This window comes from Marmota flaviventris, chromosome 2 (assembly GCF_047511675.1).
Source record: "Marmota flaviventris isolate mMarFla1 chromosome 2, mMarFla1.hap1, whole genome shotgun sequence".
Lineage (NCBI taxonomy): Eukaryota > Metazoa > Chordata > Mammalia > Rodentia > Sciuridae > Marmota > Marmota flaviventris.
In genome coordinates this window covers 28,127,317-28,147,304 of record NC_092499.1, presented here as the reverse complement: position 1 = coordinate 28,147,304, position 19,988 = coordinate 28,127,317, and the positions used below count along the sequence as shown (strand labels likewise).

Sequence of the window (19,988 nt, the reverse complement as noted above, 5' to 3'; positions counted from 1 at the left end):
CACATTATGTAAGTCTAGAGCTATCTGTATTTAAGTCTAGAGCTGTAGGTGTTTATTATTACTGTAATAAATAGTTTAAAAATGGCAGTGCTGTCATGTTTAAGGACTCTATCTTAGAGATAAAAAGAGAAGTACCAGGAATCATAAAATGAGTAATGACTAGCCCAAAACTAAATTTAGCTCTTGATCCTGATTTTGTTATCCACAGCCTCCAGAGGTAGTAAGATTATTTTCTCCCTCAAATGGGACACACAATGTATTTCTCCTAATCCTGCCTCTTCTGTGTTATCCACCTATCCCATCTGTCTTCTTGCCAATCATTCCCTAAGAACAGCAAATTGGGAGTATTGTTATTAATGGGCATATTTCTCAATATCTTTGTTTCCTTGAACACTTTTTTTTTTTGATGGTGGGGGGGTTAAAATCTTAACTAAAACTGCACAGATTTAAGCACAATCTCTACATTAAATGTACTCAGATGCTTTCTGTTGATGGCTTACCTGTCACACAGACTGTGAAATCATCACCACATGACACCTGACGGATAGCTTTGCCTTGCAACTTTTCCACATGCTTTGGCTGTCGATAGGAAGCTTTGTCTCCATGGCCCAGCTGACCATGGAGTTTAGTACCTCCTTGCATGTTCTGTGAAATAAAGAGGTCTTGTGAAATTTTAACTTTTCACACTAACAGGCTATCTTTAAAATAACTTCTTTTCTTCATCTTCTTCGAGTGTGTGTGTGGTGTGGGGATGGTACTGGGGAGCAAACTTAGAATTCTATCTCAGAGCTAAATTTCCAGCCCTTTTTATTTCTGAAATGGGGGTCTTGCCAAAGTGCCCAGACTTGCCTCAAATTTGAGATCTTCTGCCTAAGCCTCCAGGGTATCTGGGATTATAGCTGCACCCAGCTAATATAACCTCTTATGAAGAAAAATAAAAAGGAAAAAAACAGCTGGAAATTTAGAAATTAGGAAAAAAAAAATGGGTAAGGGGATTAAACCTTTTAATAGTAGGTAGTATAAAATCACTGCCCACGGGTTAAAAATCTTAAAAAGTATTAACAAGCCTTAAAAGGATACATTTCTCTTGTTCTTCAACTAACTCTAAGGTGAACTATACATTTAATTATGGATAATTTTGGTCAGTTTACTTGAAACACAGAACAGTTATAAAAAAAATCTGGCAACATCAAAGAAGCTGCTATACAGAACTGAGAACAGTCCTCGTGACTTTTCTACAGTTTACAGAGATAAGTAATTCTTTCCAAGGACTCAACTATAAGTCCTTATACAAATGATGTTTAAAGCACTGGTTTCACTCTACTTCTGGAAGCCACCCCCAGAGGCTAATTCTTTAAGGAACAGGGTCTAAGGAAATAACAGTAAGTCATCACTCTACAACCAAGGCCAAATCATTCTTTTAACCACTCAACAGTTGTGTGCCTACTCCTCACTCATGGGAGATAACTTTAGTCCCTGTCCTCATGGAGAAGATATTGTCAAACCACTGAAAACAATGAATTCCCTCAGGGAAAGGAACCAAGGGCCGAATATAAGGTAGGGTAAAGAAAAAGCAGCATGAAATAAGCCTGAGAAGGCAAGGCCAAAGAGACAGGGGGAAGCCACTAGAACCTGCTCCCATGGAAGCTGAGTGAAAACAATGCTTCAAGAAGGGAGTGGTCAAGGGGAGGGGGGATAAGGAGGGCAGCAGAATACAACAGACACTAGTATTGCTGTATGTATATAAGTGGCTATATAACCAATGTGAACCTGCAATCTGCACACATAGAAAAATGAGAATTCATACCCCATTTGAATCAAATGTATGATATGTCAAGATCATTGTATTGTTTTGAGTAACTAATTAAAAAAAAAAAAAAAAAGAAAAGGGAGTGGTCCATGATGGCAAACACTGCCAAGAGGTTAATAAGGTAAGGGCTAAAATGCATCCGTTTTGCTGGGCACAAAGGTGCACAACTGTAATCCCAGAAACTTGGGAGGCTGAGGCAGGATTACAAATTCAGGGCCAGCCTGGACAACTTAGCAAGACCTTATCTCAAAATTAAAAATAAAAGGGCTGGGGATGTAGCTCAGTAGTGGAGTGCCCTGGGTCAATCCCTTGTCCCATGAAAATAAAAAAAATCCATAAACCAAAAAGAAAACACAACACCTGTTTTACTTTGGCAATTTATCAGTTATTTTGTCAAGACTCAACTGAGTGATAGGGATGAAGGTTTCACTGCAGGTGAAGGAGAAAATGGGAGGTAAGAAACAACAAACTCACTGTGTTAAGCAGGTAAGAAGGCAACCAAGAAAAGTTCTATGTAAGATATACCTAGGCATCTTCAACCACCAGTGGGAGTCAGAGGTTTCCTGACATGATGCAGTATTTCATCTGTAAAGCTATTTCACAAATACTAGCTGCTCTGAACCCCACAATAATGAAACAAAGTACATCCTCTAACTATAAATTGAAGAGCCAGGTCTTCTTCTGAGTCCAAAGCTAGGGCTCTTTTAGTTTTCTTTGCCTCTTTCATTCATTCAGAAAATGCTGACAGGTAACCTAGTATGTACCAGGCATGCTAGATACATCAGTGAACCAAACAGAATTTCCATTCTCGTAGAGCTGAAGTTCCATCACCCCATGTTGCAGCCTGCATCATATGACTAACAAAATGCTTCGACATCATGGCCCAGGAAACAAGTAGGCTGACAGCACTGTTCCAAAAGTCCTTAGCTCTCACTTACCACCCAGGTGTACAGTTCCTTCTCCACTGTGACCACAGCAAAGTGGGTATTCCCAGCGCACACCTGCCGGGCACTACAGCCACTCTTGATGACATCCAGTTTCTGGGGGGTGGATTTCCCACCACCCCAAACATAGACTTCACTGGTTCGTGATGTTACTACAGCAATGGGTGCTTCAGTCACGGTGCTTGACCTGCCAGCAACCCCCAGAACAAAGGCACATTTAACATAAAAACAATCTCAAAGAAGACTGCTTCCAGTCTGTTCCCTTAAAAGTACTGCCAATTATGATATAAAAAAATATATTCTTTCAACCCTCTCTCACAGCAAGCTTTGCAATTCCTGCCTCAGGTATTCATCACAGTTTGGCCAGGCCAGTTTCTAGTCTGATCCATAACACCTATACTTTTCAACATTCATCAATGTAATGCCGTCCATGTTAGTGTAAGGTGAAATTATGGCTCTCTTTTCAGAAATTTAAGCACATGGTGGCTCCTAAGAAGATATCAAAGGCCACTGGGATCAAATAATGCATAGACCTAAGTAAGACCCTTCTGGTGGAAATTCAGTACATATAGTATTAATAGTTTCTTGAGCATTACCTTGGTCTCTTTGTAGGTGCATTAAGCAGAGTGACTTTTTCTTCCATCTCTCTACCAAAAGAAAAGCAAAAGACACATGAATTTTGAAATAATAGGTTTCTATAAGGCAACAGTGTCTCTTTAATATATTTCACAGATTTAATTTTATTAACTGAATGCATCCTACAATATGACAATATTTTTAGGAAGGTACCTTGATACAACTCAAAACAGTTATAAGATCTTGCATTAGACAATTGATTATATTAAAGAGAGTCAGTAGTTTGGGGCCACTTGCTTTCTATTTCTGAGAACCAGTCTAGGTTGGAGCAGGGAGCCTTAAGAACCTCTGATGCACATGATAGATATCTCCATCTGGTCTGCCCACTGACTCCCCAAATCAAGCATCTCCAAACCTGGGCTTATTATCTCTTTCCTAAACCAGCTTTGCTTTCTGACTTACCTATTTCTGTAACTGGCAAACTCCTTCCCCCTTCTTCAATCATCTTTGACTCCTTTCTCCTCCTTTCTTCAACATTTCAATTCTATGGATCCTACCTATACAGCACCTTTTATAAAACACAACTCTTCCTGTCCAGTCTCATCACCTTAGCTCTGGGCAACTTTGTTTCCTATCTATACTGTGGCAGTGCCTCCTAGTCAGCCTCACCACAGTCCTGCCCACTTTCATCCGTTCTTTGCTAAGCTAACATCAATCCTAGTACTGCTAAATGACTCTTCCTTAAGTACGCCTCTCATCACGTGAGCTGTTCTCTCCTAAATGCCCAATACTTCTGTACTATTTTTAAATTAAGCCTGGTATTCAAGATTCTCTCTTTGTAGTCTTTTTTTTTTCCACTTACACCTTATGTTCTGGTCCAGGATTATCATTCTGACTAAATCTATCATAGCTGAACTATTAGGGCAGTGCTCAGGTATCAGTAATTTGTGAAAGCTCCTGAGATTTTGCACGGAGAACCCCAGGTCTAGAATAGCTAATCTAGCCAAATAGGGCTTTGTGTTTCCTGAACATTTCCCACAACTTCCTGTGTCTGTGTTTCTGCTTATGCTATTTTCTCTGTCTAGAAAACTTCTATCTTATGTTTTTTTCAACAAAGTACTCCAGGTAAATATATAATTATTTCAATAAAAGTTTCAATTAAAAATTATCAACTAAGGTTCTACTAGTACTGATAGATGTTGGCATATTCCACTGGGCGAAACTATAAAATTGACACTTGTTAAATTGCTTACTGCACTGAATAAACTCTATTTTGTCCAAAACTGGGTTGCTGCAGTGGCATACGTCTATAATCCCAGTGATTTAGGAGGCTGAGGTAGGGGGAATCATAAGTTCAAGGTCAGTCTGGGCAGCTTTATAACACCCCATCTCAAAATAAAATAAAATAAAATAAAATAAAATAAACTGGTAAAAGGGCTGGGGATGTAGATCAGAGATAGAACTGTCCTGGGTTCAATTCCCAGTACCATAAAAATATTTATTAATTGGAGTATTTCAATAAGAGATTTAAACATTGACTATATTGTTGGGTATAAACTAGATAAAATTTATGAATGTGTTTAACCAGCCCCAAAGGGTGATATTGCTTGAATTGGCATAAAACATTAATGGAAGGTCATAGTGCTATATCTGGAGTATGACACATAATTCTAGGCACCAAATCACTGGTTAGAGGTTAAGTATGGATCAAATGCATAATGTAAGCCCCCAAACTATAAAACTATCAAAAGAAAATAAAGGAGATATGCTTCAGGACACTGGTCTATCTTTTTGGCTTTTACCCTAAAAGCATAGGCAAAAAAGCAAAATTTGACAAACGGGATTATATCAAACTAAAAAACTTCTATACAGAAAGGAAACAATCAATAGTATTAAGAGAAATCTAGAGAGGAGAAAATATTGGCAAACTATTGATTCCAGAATATATAAGGAACATAAACAAGTCAATGGCAAAAAAAGCCCTCAAATCATCTCATTTAAAAAATGGGTGAATGAGAAAAAAGAAGATTAAAAAAATGGGTGAATGATCTGAATACACATTTCTTGAAAGAGGATATTCAAATGACCAGTAAATACAGGATAAAATGCTCAACATTACTAATCATAAGAGAAATGCAAATCAAAACCACCACCAGTTAGAATTACTATTATTAAAAAATATATATAAAAAGTAACAAATGCTGCAAGGATATAGAGAAAGGGAAACTTGTCAGACACTGTTATTGGCAATAAATTAGCACAGACATTATGGAAAAGAGTATGGGAGTTCCTCAAGAAACTGAAAATAGAACTACCATTTGATCCAGCTATCCTTCTATTGGGTATGTATACAAAGGAATTGATATCAGTATATCAAAGAGACACCTACACTTGCATGTTTACTGCAGTACTATTCCTCATAGGCAAAATATAAAATCAGCATAGGTATCCATCAATGGGTAAATAGATAAAGTAAATGTAGACTACACACAGAGTAGAATACTATTCATCAGCATTTTCAGGAAAACAGATGGAACTGGAGGATATTATAAGTGAAATAAATCAAGCAAAGTAAATAAGCACTGCATGTTCTTAACATTTGGAACCTAAAAAGTTTACCTTAAAGGAGTAGAGAACAGAAGAGTAATTACCGGAGCTAGAAAGGGTGTGGATGAGCGAGGGATGGAGAGATGATAATTAATGGGTACAGGGGTGCAGCTGGATAGGGGGAATAACTTCTAATGTTCTACATAGCATAGTAGGATAACTATGATTAACAAAATTAATTGAATATATCAAAATAACTAGAAGGGAGGAGTTTGGAGGTTTCCAACATAAAGAAATGATAAATGTCTGAGGTGAGAGATATGTCAAATATCTTGAACTGATCATTACACATTATGTATACGTATTAAAATGTCACACTATACCATAAAAATAACAATTATTGCACTGATTAAAATAATAATACGTTTGAATAAACACAAAAACACTAATAAAAGATTAATTAAATGACAACAGAATAAAGATAAATAGCAACAATTATGGAATGACGTACATACTTAGTACATATAAGAACAAGACTTAAAAATGAGTACAGTAAATGTTTGAATATTTGAAGGATATATTTAAAAAAGATATAAAGTGTAGTGGGGCAAAAATAATAAGGTGAAATACAAACTAGAAAATTTAAGAAAAGATAAGGAATACTTCTCCTTTAAGTTGAGGCTTGAAGCCTCCTACAGGAAGGATAGCCTGCCTACCTCTAGAGACCTGGGACAGAAAAAATCTCAGGAAAGAGTTTGTCAGAAGTTAATAAAAATTGACCTCAAGAAGTGGACAAGAAGTTCATAAAGAACACTTGTCCAACTCCAACACACTATCTCAACAATCATACCTAAAAAAAAAAATGCCCAAATTCACATCTGTATCCAACAGCTGCTAAGCACTTTCTACCAGGTCCCAGACTGAGCACCTTATATGTGTTACCTTCTTTATTCCTCACCTTACCTCACTCTATAGTGGATAAAACAAACAAGAACAACAACAAAAAGAGCTGTTAAATAATTTGGCAAAGATAATGCCAGAACTTAGATACAACCTTATGGGTATCAATGCCTATACTGTAGAATAGAAAATACACGTACTGAGGGAGTAGAGGGCTTTTGGGTCTAATCAGTACAAATTTAGAGCAAATAGTTAAGGAAGTAAAAGCTAGAAATCACTCTCAAGCAATGGGAGCAGAAGTGTTGGTAGAAAATAACACTACAGTGGCCAAGTTAGGAAACTCCACCTTTTCCTGTTTTTTCTGATCAGGCCTCTATAGCAGTCAAACATCTCTAATGAAAGTGATCTATTTGTACTTTACCTCCTGCGTTTCTTGAGAAGAGGACGATCCAGAAGTTCATCTGCAGTGGGTCTCTGCTCAGGATCCTAAAAAGTAAAAATAGATTAGTTTTCACTTAAAAGAAATGGGTAATATCGGATCTAATGAGAAATTTTACTTTGTCTTATAAGGATGAAGATTAATTAGTCAAAGACTACTGTACATTAGCCTTTTGTTTCAAAAATCACCATTTCTTAACGTCACATTCCATGTTTAATGCCTATCCTCTTGTCACCATCAACACTGTACATGAAAGAGGATGTTTATAATGCATGTTCTTCACTTGTTCAATTAGGGTAGTAGCTCTCAAACCTCAATACATGTGGCACAGAATAATCACTGGGGTGCATATTACAAATATTACAAATAAAGATTTTTAAACTTTAGCCACAGAAATTCTGTTGGTCTGGGGTGGTATCCAGAAACATAATTCTTTTTTTTTAACTTATAAAACTCTAACTAGGTGTGGCAATGCACACCTAGTTAGAGTTTTATAAGTTAAAAATCCCAGCAACTTGAGAGGCTGAGGCAGAAGGATCACAAGTTCAAGGTCAGCCTCACCAACCATCTTAGCAAGGGCTTAAGTACTTTAGGGAATTCCTGTCTCAAAATAAAAAATAAAAAGAAATGGTGATGTGACTCAGTGGTTAAGCCCTACTGAGTTCAATCCCCAGTACCAAACAAAGAGAAAACACAACAATCAGAAACTCTACATCTCTGACTGCATTTTACAAAATCAATTTATAGAGGTAAATTTTGACTGTAAAATATACAGCACAGTTTGGATGGCAAAACCATGTTGAAAATTAATATAGCAAAATAATGTAAAAATTTGTTAGTAGGAGTATTTAACTACCATGAGTTGCCAATACCTATTCTGGTATTGGCAACTCATGGTAGTTGCCAATACCAGAATGCATTTATCTGGGAAGATAATGTGGTTCTGTATGGTCTGTATCTATGCCATATCCTAAACACTGAGGCTAGAAAAGGAAAATGTAAAATTGAAATCAATATATAAGTCAGACCTACCTGGTCAAGACACGCATGGACCATTTGGATCAATTCCAAAGAGTACTGGCTAGAATCGACTTCCATGGCACGGATTCCTTGCACGATCTTCACACACAAGTTGAGTGGGTTCTATGAGAAAATGATGACTGCATTGTTCCTGGTTATATAAAGATGACATTATAATCTACCAGCAGGGGCTCAGGGATGTCTGTGACCATTATTTAAAAAGTTGGCAATTGTTCTATATTAGGTCTGATATAATATTATAACTATCAGTATGCATCAGCAAGAAATGGTTGGGGATGCAATGCTGCTATCAGATGAAATTAAGCTAAATGGCCAAAATGGAGATTAAAACTATGACTATATAGCCAACAGCATATTGCTCAGAATATATTATAATCTTCAACTGAATCCCAAGATAAAGGAAAGCATAATTAGTTATGCTTCTTTACTTTAAGTAACTCTCCTGCCAACTAATTTATCTCCTAATGTATATATCCTAAATAATGGCTGAACAGGCAATAGAGTAAATAATACACAGATATCTTATAATAACAAGGTGATAAGAATAAAATTATTCTAATATTACAACAATCTAACTGAAAGACCAGTAGGTATATTACATATATGATCTTTTTTATGTTTACAAAGACAACAAAAAGAAGTTATTATCATTATCAATTTTTACACAAGAAAAATGGGGCTCAGAGATATAAAGTAACTTGCTCAAAATTACACTTAAAGTAAAAGGAAAGCCATCCTCCAACTAAAGTCTGACTCCAAAAGTCATTTTTCTTCTACTATATTATTCTGGAGAATTAGATGATACACCTGAACAAACTTCAGGATTTAGAAAAATAAATAGGTCTCATAAAAGACCAATGAGTTTGCATTATCTTATATTTGCATTTTTCTTTTTTTTTAATTTTACATTTGCATATTTCACATACAATATCTAAAAATTTTCATGAGGGACTATATATTGTTTGGGAAGATATATGTTGTTTCCATAGATTAAAAAAAAATAGAGGATCCAAGAAATGATTTGCCTAAATTCTCACATCTGATTGAAGGAGAATAAACATGATTTCACTTTAGCTACTCAAGTGGTGGTCCATGGAGAAGCATCATCAGCATCATGTGGGAGCTTGTCTGAAATGCAGAATATCAGATCTCTACCTGAACACTGATGAAATAGAATCTGTATTGTAACAAGATGTCTAGGTGATTTTGAATGCATATTAAAGTTTGAGAAATGCTCCTTCATATCAGGCTTTAATTTTAAAAAAGAGAAAATTATGTAAGCTGGGTTGGTGGTACATGCCTTTAAGCTTGTAATGCCGGTTACTCAGGAGGCTATGTTAGGAGGATCAAAAGTTTTGAGGCCAGCCAACAACTTAATAAGACTCTGTAATAATTTTAAAGGGTGATGGGATGTAGCTCACTGGTAGCATACTTGCCTAGATATATGAGGCTCTGGGTTCAACCCACAGCACCACATTTAACAAACAATCAATCAATCAAACAAACAAAAGATGTAGCTAGAGCATAAGAATTGAAATAACTTTTCCAAACTGGAGCATCACACGGGTGATGCTAGAGCCAGTTTTAAAATCAGAGTCAACATATTCAAGTACAGTGCTCAAATTGCTTGATTATGGTCATTTCAGTAGGGAATTAATGTTGGAGATAAATCTAGTCTTCAGTATTTCAATGATATAATATTAATCTGGTGTCTGACTACAGGTTATTTTTTAATACAGTGATTTCTGTTTAAGAAATCAGAAGCTCAGAGATAAATGAAGTTGATTCACTTAACCAATCTGAATCACTTGCAAAGACAATGTGGGATAATATACCAACTTACTGTAGCATCAAATGTTCTCTTGAGTGTAAGCAGTTCAAAAATGACACAGCCGACTGCCCAGATATCAGACTTGAAATTGTATTTCACTCCTTGGCATAGCTCTGGAGACATGTAATATGGGGTTCCCACAAGCTGAACAATAAACAAAAAAAACAAAAAATAATTTCTCTTTTGAAGTAACTGTATAAACATTTTAGTTAAGTTAAATTTCCTATAAACTAGTGATAATAACATAAAATATTCACTAATAGATCCCAAAATGGTTTTTATGAGATGATGCCACTATGGGGAAAAATTTTATTCATATTAAATTTCTTGGGTCAGTTATAAAAGGGCAATCTGTGATAAGGGCACTATGGTCAACTTGGAAGGCTCAATGGCTCTGAGTCCTAGTTCACACAGGCTTTAGGCATTCAAGGCCTAGTGAAGACTTCATACAGATTGGGACAGACTCAGTAAAAATTCACTAATGTGAACTGGCAGTGGGGAGATGGTAACTGAATGAATGGGTTAAAAGTTCTAACTGAAATGCACCGGAATGAAACTTTTTACATGGCTCAATTCAACATGTGTGATACTAAAGTAGCTAGTAAATTTCTTTGGAATTTGAAGATTGTCTGGCTTTAAGAATGAGTTTGGAACATATCTTGGATACAGAAATATAATAAATTGAGGTATAAAGGTGTATTAAGCATTGTAATGCAAAAAAAAATAATAATAAGAGAGTTCATGTAAAAAAATAAATAAATAATAAAAAAATAAACACACACACAAAAGAATGAGTTCGGAAACAAAGTGTTCTGTACAAAAGTCTGCTTCTCCCACTATTTGGGACAAGCCATCTTTACTCAACAGAGAAAAAAAATTTTTTTTCAGATGACATACATGTCCTTTATAAATTTTCAGATAATTCATTGCATTTAAATGGCTTAGAAAAGTCAAGTCTGGGTTTTATCAGATTGTTCTTTTCTTTTCTTTTTTAAATATTGTTTTAGTTGCCAATGGACCTTTATTTTATTTATTGATACATGGTGCTGAGAATCGAACCCAGTACCTCACACATGCTAGGCAAGCGCTCTGCCACTGAGCTAGAACTCCAGCCCTATCAGATTGTTTTTGATGAGAAAAATCCATATAAGGACATAATTGCATGTTTAGAAACTTAATTTGGCCTTCATCATACAAACAAATGAGTTTCTGAAACAGGGACTCACAACCCTAGAATAATAAGAGAACTCATGTAAATAAATAAAAAATAAACACACACATATTGCAGGCATATCTTGATGTTATCCAAAAAACATCAGGATAAAGATAATTTTTTAACTTACATTTCCAAGTTCTTTTAAGGATAGAGCATTATAAAAGCAGAACAATCATAACTGGATATTTCTGGGGGGATACCGGGATGGAACTCAGGGGCACTTGACCACTGAGCCACATCCCCAGCTCTATTTTCTATTTTATTTAGAGACTTGTTTAGTGCCTCAGTAAGTTGCTGAGGCTGGCTTTGAACTGAGATCCTTCTGTCTCAGCCTCCCAAGCCACTGGGATTACAGGAGTACATCACCGTGCCTGGCCATAACTGGATTTTATAATTACTAAAAAGATAAGATCCCTGTGTCTTGTGTCTTCTTTTTACCCAATCAAAATCAGGTTTGAAGGGAGTCTTCTAATTCAGACTGTGATTATTAAAGAACTGATTCTTCACTGGGCATTAATTAGGCTTTGCTTGTAACATAGGCTTCTCTCTGAACCAGAAGCAGAATTCAAAGGAAACACACACACACAAAAGATTTTTGAGCTGAGATTGTGGCTCAGTGGCAGAGCTCTTGCCTAGCTGTGGGAGGCACTGGGTTTGATTCTCAGCACCACATATAAATAAATGAATAAAATAAAGGTTCATCAACAACTAAAAATACATATATTAAAGAAAAAAAAATATTTTCAATGTCAATGTGATGGCACACACCTATAATCCCAGTGACTCTAGAGGCTGAGGCAGGAGGACTGCAAGATTTAGGCCAGTCTCAGAACTTAGCAAGACACTGTCTTGAAACAAAAAATAAAAAGGGCAGGAGATACAGCTCAATGGCAGAGCACCCTGAATTCAATCACTAGTATAATCAAGGGGGGAAAAAAGAAAAAGGGAGAGAGTGTCTTGGGAAAAATGTCCAAGATTTAGGGGGTATGGTTCTCATGGAGCTAGAAAGGAAAAGGAAAAAAAAAAAAAAAAAGAAGGGCAACCTGTACTCACCGTCTCAGCCATGGAATATTCGGAATTAAGTTTCTTTGCTAGGCCATAATCTCCAAGTTTTATCAGGTTTGCCTTGGTCAGAAAAATATTTAATGTCTTTATATCTCTGGAAAAAAAAAAAGATGCCATGTATGAAGTCCATATAGTCAACAGTTTTATCTTACTCAAACATCCTGCCAAGATTAATACACAGTAAATATGAATGTATTCTCACTGGTCAGATTCTGTTATGGGGCCCCAAATATCCTACACAGTGATCATCACTTTCACACATATTTTAACACTGAAAAGGGGACTTAGGGAGTAAAAGCAAAGAATTAACTTCACTACACAGGACTTTCACAACATAGAGTGTATCCCATACCAATGACACCATTAGGAAAAGTTGAAAGTCAGATGAGAAAATAGGGCTGCAGGCAACCATAATTCCTGTAAAATACACTATCTTTGCAACTACCACTTAAGCCTTCCATTTCAGTATTACTGCAATTTAGCATCTGATTGGTGTCAAGGTTTTAAAAAATCTGTTAAGGCAGAAGAGGCTACATGTCTCAGCATCAACACAACGAGGCTGTTTTAGATCATCTAAATAAGCCACTGACTCTTTTGCCAAAGATGGATTGACCATGTATAAAATAAAATAATCCTAGTTTAGATTCTGGCTTCCTTTATTGAAACATGTGAATAAACCAGAACAACATATTTTGTTACTTTTAAAAAGAAAATAACATGCAACAGTAGCCATCCAATAGTCATCAAGAATTATATGCTAACTACAGTTTGGTGAGGTAGCACATGTCAGTAATCCCAGCTATTTGGGAGCTTGATGCAGGAGGACCACAAGTTTGCCGCCAGCCTAGATAATCTAGCGAGATCCTGCCTCAAAAAAAAAAAAAAAAAAAAAAAGAAGGACTGGGATGTGGCTCAGTGTTTGAGTGCATTCTTGGGCTCAATCTTCAGTACCCCATCCCCAAAAGAAGGGCATAATGATGCAGAAATGCTCTTAAAAATGGTTCTATTTAATAGATAGAAATAAACAGAAACCTGTTTTGTTCCCCCTAATTTTTATCAAATATTTAGTAAAATTGCACAATTAATCTTACAAAATGCCATTTATTTAAATTAAAATAGCTTAATTACAGAATTAAAAACAATTGCTAATTATTATTGCACAGAGAAAACACTCACTGTGGATTCCATCCAGATTAAAACTATTTCTCATACTACCTTCTCGGCTCTCCTGATAAGTTAATCTACTAAACTCTAAGATACCTCTACAGGTAATGACTAAGTGGTATCTAGCTACTGAGGAGATTCTTCCTAGATCACAAACATGGTTTAATCTCAAAAAGTGAAGATAATCTCTCTCATTATTCACTCTTTTTTTTTTTTTATAATTTTTTAATATTTATTTTTTAGTTTTCGGTGGACACAACATCTTTGTATGTGGTGCCGAGGATCGAACCCGGGCCGCACGCATGCCAGGCGAGCATGCTACCGCTTGAGCCACATCCCCAGCCCCTCATTATTCACTCTTTCCTGTCCTGATTATATCAATGGAAAAACTCTTGTTTGGTAAAGAAAAAAAAAGTGCTAGCTGGGCCCAGTGATGTATGCCTATAATTCCACCAACTCAGGAGACTGAGGCAGAAGAACTGTAAGTTTGAGCCTGGGAAAAATAAAAACCAAAAAGGGCTGGGGAGATAGCTCAGTAGTAGAACTCGTTGGGTTCAATCCCTTAGTACTGCAGGGGAAAAAAAAGAAAAGAAAAAAGAAGAATCTATCCATACATTTTCTTTATTCATTACCTATGAAGGATTCCAGCTTTATGAATACAGCTCACTGCTGAAACAATCTGAAAAAGGTACCACACCACCATCTGCAGAGACAAAATAAATTATATTTGTTTTGTAAACAAAAAATTCATTTAAATAAACACACACATGAAACAAAAACAAACAAACAAAAAAGGAAACCGCAACCAGAGGTTATGATTAACATGACTTGACATCTTTTGCTTCTACGTTGAATAAGCAAAGAAAAGTGGTAGGGGATAAAAAGAAAAAGCAGGTCTCCATAAAACAGTTCTATTGTCATAAAATATAGTATAGTGGAACAGTTTCTTTCTCGTAGAAACTCAGGAAGAATGCAAAAGTATGGAATACTGTGCATACCAGCATGCAGTAACAGAACCAGAAAAGAAAGCCAGAGTAAACCATGATGTAGAGGTAAAACGGTCGGGAAGCAGCTAGACAGGTTTCTTGTTAGAGGTTTTCTTTCTAATGAATATCAGAGTCCGGAAGGAGTCCAAATAAAAGGGAAAAAAACTCTTCACAACCAAAATGTAAGAATTACTTTATAATTTCAGCTTCCTTTCATAGACATATAAATTACCTCTTCCTCAAACAACTTGTCCTTCTGACGAAGGATTTTGTCATACAGGTTCCCTCCTGAAATTAAACAAGAAACAGGTTTGAATGCTTAATAGAGATAAAAACTTGACTCCATCTAATAGGGTTTTAACAGGTGATGCAAGGAAATGAAGGATTCAACTTCCTCTCTAAAGGAAACAATTTCTTCTCTCTTGGCCTTTCACAGGGTACAAAACTATCAGAAATATTATATGAAGATTCCCCTCCCTAATTCAAGACAAAAATGGGAAGTGTGGTATTTTTAGAAAAGATGACAGTAAAGACCATTCCTATAGTACCCTAATAATGAAATAGCTTCAAAGTCATGATTTTCTTTTCTAGACTTCTTTTGAAGGAATCTGCTATATATATATATATATATATATATATATATATATATATATATATATATATACACACACACACACACACACACACACACACACACACATATTTACTTTTTAGTTGTGGTTGGACACAATATCTTTATTTTATTTATTTATTTTTATATGGTGCTGAGGATCAAACCCAAGGCCTTGCACGTGCTAGGCAAGTGCTCTACTGCTGAGCCACAACCCCAGCCCAATCGGCAATATTTTTATAATTCTCCCAGTGTGACTACTAGAACATCTGGGTTATGTCTGTGATGCAATGTTTTACATACAGGGTGCATATGAACAATCTTTTCTTCCCACTTTCTACTGAAAAGGTTTCCCAAAAAATTTACTCCTAGATTGTTCCCAATCATTACTCCCTTTATGAATTTCTTCCTGTGGAATAAGTATTAATTTGCTTCTCACTTTTTTATAAACTAATACAGATTGCAAACAATCCTGGCTTGTCTTACTTTCGGCTGCAACTTATACTTTAGCCTGGGTAAATTTTTATAATTTCTCTTCCCCTGCTATTTAGTAATTCGGAGTTTCAATAAATGTATCATTTGTTCTGGTTCCTCCTAACCACAAAGAAACTTAACTTTTTTTTTTTTTAATTTTTATTATTAGTTGTTCAGAACATTACATAGTTCAGAAACTTAACTTCTTAAGAAGGTTTCTGTTACTTAAAAATTTTCTACTACAATATCCTATATTTACAGTTGATCAGAACCAGAAACAATTGTGAAAGACCAGAGTCTAGGCAGAAAAGTTATAAATGAAGAATATGCTGGTACCTCTTTAGCATGCAGCTCAAAAAGGGGCTTTGGGTATTCTCTTGTATAGGATGTACCAAACCTTGCTACATACCAAATCCTACCCTAAGGGCTTTAAAATATGATCTAATACAACCCTATAGCTAGATACAAACTTTTTTGATGTTGTTACTGGGGATTGAACCCAGGGGCTTTTAACCACTGAGCCACATGCCCAGTCCATTTTGTTTTTGAAATAGGGTCTCACTAAGTTGCTGAGACCATCCTTGAATTTATGATTCTCTTGCCTTAACCTCCCAAACTGCTGAGATTAGAGGTGTGTGTCACCAAGCCTGATTATCAATAAACACATTTTAAGTTGAGGAAACCAAGGCAGAGATAAGTTTCTTGTCCAAGGTTACAGAGCTAGAAAGTAGAGGGACTTGGGATATGGGTTGTCTATTTTCCTATTAACCAGGCACTACTCAAATCTTACACACAAATGATCTAAAGAAATCAGTCATTCCGTTACGATCTTTAGACACCTTGCAACAGGATAACTTTAGCTAAAGTCAATAAAAATAACTATCCAGTGTTACCAAACCACACTATGTTCCTAATGGCTAATATTATTTCATGAGGAAAAAATTTGAAAAATAAATGTAATATCCAACTGAAAAAACATTTTGAAGATGGAACTATAATCACAAGGAAGAATATGAATACTCAAGGGAAAATCCCTTCCCTTATTTTGTACAACACTTCAAAACTCTCCAAAGCCTGAACAATTTCTCTTAAACTCTACAAATCCATTTAAAGTTTTATCACTATTATATATGCCTTTTCTTGTACTCTTCCCCTCAAGGTAAGTATGAACATAATAAGAATGACTTGCAGAGGAAGTCCCACTGAATTCTACCTTACCGTTACAATATTCCAGCTCAATCAGCAGGGTAGTATTGTCCATGAAGTGATTGTAGTAGGCAATGATGTTGTCATGCTGCAGCAGTGCCAGAATAACAATCTCATTCAAGGCATCACGACGTTCCTTCTCAGACAGCCGGGTCAAATCAACTTCCTTCCACACAACCAGTGAGTCATCCTACAACAAGTAACAGAAGCATTGTGCTTTCCTCTTGCCCAGCAGTGAATGAATCCACGCCCAGATCTGTAAGCCTAGAAAGAAAACTTCCTAGAGGGGCAAAGATTGACTCTTAATTTTTTCCTTTAAACAGATGTAGGTTAAAGGTTCTGCATATAATTATTATAATTTACTTTAGAACTGGAGGAAGTAATGAACTAATCTTACTTCTTACTTTATTGCAATACTTAATTTGCATGATGTCAGTTCCAAGTAAAAATATAAGATGGGTACAGACGTTAAAGATTTTATTGAGGAACCCTATAGGACTGCTAGTCAGAAAGGAGACTGCTGCAGGGCTTGAATATTGAAAAAGAACTGGATAACAGCATCCACAGCTGATCACAGCTTCTTATAAAGTGAAAATACTAAGATTGCCTCTAATTTTATAAATTAAGATTTTCCTAATATCTAATTTTCCAGATAGGTCAGACCCCATGGTGCACCTTTATGATCTCCTGTCACACTTTTCTCTATTCATAAAAATTTACCTGTAGCTCCTGTCTATTCCTTTTTATCATACCTCTAATTCTTTCCTAGTACTGCTTCCCAGCCCACAAGCATCTCCACCACATAACCCTCTTCATCCTTTTGAATGCCTCTGTCAGAACTTTGAAACTTCTTTGGAAACTTTAATAAGCCTTTTATTGTACACTTATTGAATGCAACCATTCCCTTAGTTTTAAGCATTCGTATACCTAAATGGCATTTGTCTATTCGTTTTCATTCACATACATATACAACTGGAATGCTCTTTGTTTTCTTACTTGGCTTATCTTCTTACTAAAACATAACCTTCTAGAGGGAAAGGGCTGCTTCTAACTGAACCTTTCCTTCTAGAGGGAAAGGGATGCTTCTAACTAAACCTTCACAGATCTAAGAAATATTTGGTGATAAGGATAATGCTCTACAATTCTGGAAAAGTGTGATCTAATTCAACTCAAGACAATAGTAATCAATTTAATAGGGTAATAATGGAAAGGGATGAGCAAGAAAATGTGAAACTAATTGCAGTCCAAGATTTACTTCTAAATTTTAAGTGGGCAACATTCATCTTATTCAAGGCAAGTAAGAAAACAGATTACTAATATGTAATTTAGAATAACAGTAAATCTAACATTTTACAGTAATGTGGCATTAGGATAAAAAGAATTATTTAAAGATATTCGCCTGCAACCACCTCTTCTTTCAGTCTTAAACATATGCTGGGTTGGGGTGGGGAATAGCTCCAGAGGTAGACAGTTTTCCTAGCATGTGCAGAGCCCTGTGTTCAATCCCCAGCAGGATAAAACAAAACAAAATCAATATAATCTGGCTTGGAACAGACAGTAGAACTGCAGATGGATCACCTATGGATGAATCACCTTCAGCTACCTCAGCAAGTCTCATTAAATGTTTATCCTAGAGCTAAAGTTTTAAGACACTAGTTACCAAATCTAATTTATGGTTTTTGAAAGGAGAATAACCACTGTGGAGTTGAGTATACATTCCTAACTTGGGAATCAGTGATCCATGGATTCTTTGTAAAGGATGTATATACATTGTGAATGTGGATAGAAGAGATTGAGATCATTCTGCTTACGTTGGGTTCTCAATTGGGTCCTTGTTTCCCCAAGAACTTAGAATAACCAATATTTTTCCACACATGAAGCCTGCAAGATGAACACTAGTGAAGAAACCAACAGACGGCGATCTTCCCAATGATTTTCAAGAAGAATATCCAATTGAGTGATCATTTATGAACTTAAAGATAATGACAAAACTAGGCAAGTAGAGGTATTCAGAAGCAATACCCCTCCTCCCCACCCCGACCTTTGAAAGCTACACAAGGAAAGGAAGGAAGTTTTGGCAACACCTCTCGTTCCTATACCACTTTCACTTACAGTTTGCACACACCTTCGTTTGATTCACGAAATAACCTTAAAAATATAAAGGTAAGGTTTAAGGTGGGGATCACTAAGTCCAATTTAAAGATGAGAAAACTAAATCTCATGGACAGTTCTGTGATTTGCTCAGGTTCCCCGGGCTAAGCACAAATGACCGGTTAGTGGAAATCAGTAATCTAAGCAATTCCTATTGCAGGTGAGTTGAAAGAGTGGTGAAGACCCTGACACATATGCCTTGCGGGTGTCTAAACATTATGCAAGGAGGCTCAAGACGCGTAGGAAGCCGGGGGCAGGTCGGGAAGGAAGGGACCGGGAAGGAGAAGCTCGGGGCGGCCTGGCAGCGGCCAGAGCCGAGGGCCGCTACCTCGGTGCGGCGGTACAGCGTGGCCTCCCCGAAGGCGCCGCGACCCAGGACGCGGATGGGGATGTAGTGCAGCTCCTCCTGCTCCGCCGCGCCGCCGCCGGCCCGCGGCCCCGGACTGGCGCTGGGCCCCGGGCCCGAGTCCCCGCCACCCCCGGACTCGCTTCCAAAGTCCGAGTTGATGGAGTCGCAGTGCCGCTCGTACTCGCCCAGCACCGACATGGCGGCGACCGCGGCTCCCCGGGACCGGCCTGCGTGTCCCAGGCGGCGCTGGCCAAGCAGCGTTTCACTTGGTTCTGACGCCGACCTGCGGTTCCGTCGGCCCCGCAGCCCTGCGAGTCTCCATGGTGGCTCCGGGGCCCTGACCCGGAAGCAGTTCTCGGCGTTTCCGGCCCGGCCAGGTTTCCCCCGCCTTCGCAGGCCCACTTGATTAGTTCAGCTGCCCGGGCTTCCCGCCCTCGGGGCCACGGGGAAAAGTGTGGCCTCGGGGTGGAGTTGGCGGGCGCGTGGTGAGAGCCGAGCGAAACCGCCCGGCTTTCGGAGTCAGGGCGTCACCGAAGGGGCACTCTCCGGCCTCAGCAACCGGCTTCCCTGCGTCCCTGGCCAGGTTCCCTTACTTCCTGGAAGTCCAGAGGTCTTCCAGTCTCGGAGTCAGACCCGCCGCAGGAATGGTGATTGGGAAGCGGTCCCTTCCAACGTTGGA

The 19,988-nt window shown here is 37.5% G+C and overlaps 1 protein-coding gene across 1 annotated transcript in view; it reads right to left on the bottom strand.

Annotated features, from left to right (window-relative positions):
• Nek9 (NIMA related kinase 9) overlaps positions 1–19,670 on the bottom strand; it is a 39,328-nt gene extending 19,658 nt beyond the window's left edge. The window contains exons 1-11 of the mRNA XM_027931744.2: positions 19,289–19,670; positions 16,822–16,999; positions 14,752–14,807; positions 14,166–14,236; positions 12,358–12,463; positions 10,101–10,232; positions 8,249–8,359; positions 7,199–7,263; positions 3,351–3,401; positions 2,749–2,941; positions 501–645 (exon numbers count right to left, since the gene is read on the bottom strand). Of these exons, the coding sequence (XP_027787545.1) occupies positions 501–645; positions 2,749–2,941; positions 3,351–3,401; positions 7,199–7,263; positions 8,249–8,359; positions 10,101–10,232; positions 12,358–12,463; positions 14,166–14,236; positions 14,752–14,807; positions 16,822–16,999; positions 19,289–19,507 (1,327 nt within the window). The 5' untranslated portion in view covers positions 19,508–19,670. The remainder of the gene's footprint in view (positions 1–500; positions 646–2,748; positions 2,942–3,350; positions 3,402–7,198; positions 7,264–8,248; positions 8,360–10,100; positions 10,233–12,357; positions 12,464–14,165; positions 14,237–14,751; positions 14,808–16,821; positions 17,000–19,288) is intronic.
• Between the last annotated feature and the right edge of the window lie 318 nt (positions 19,671–19,988).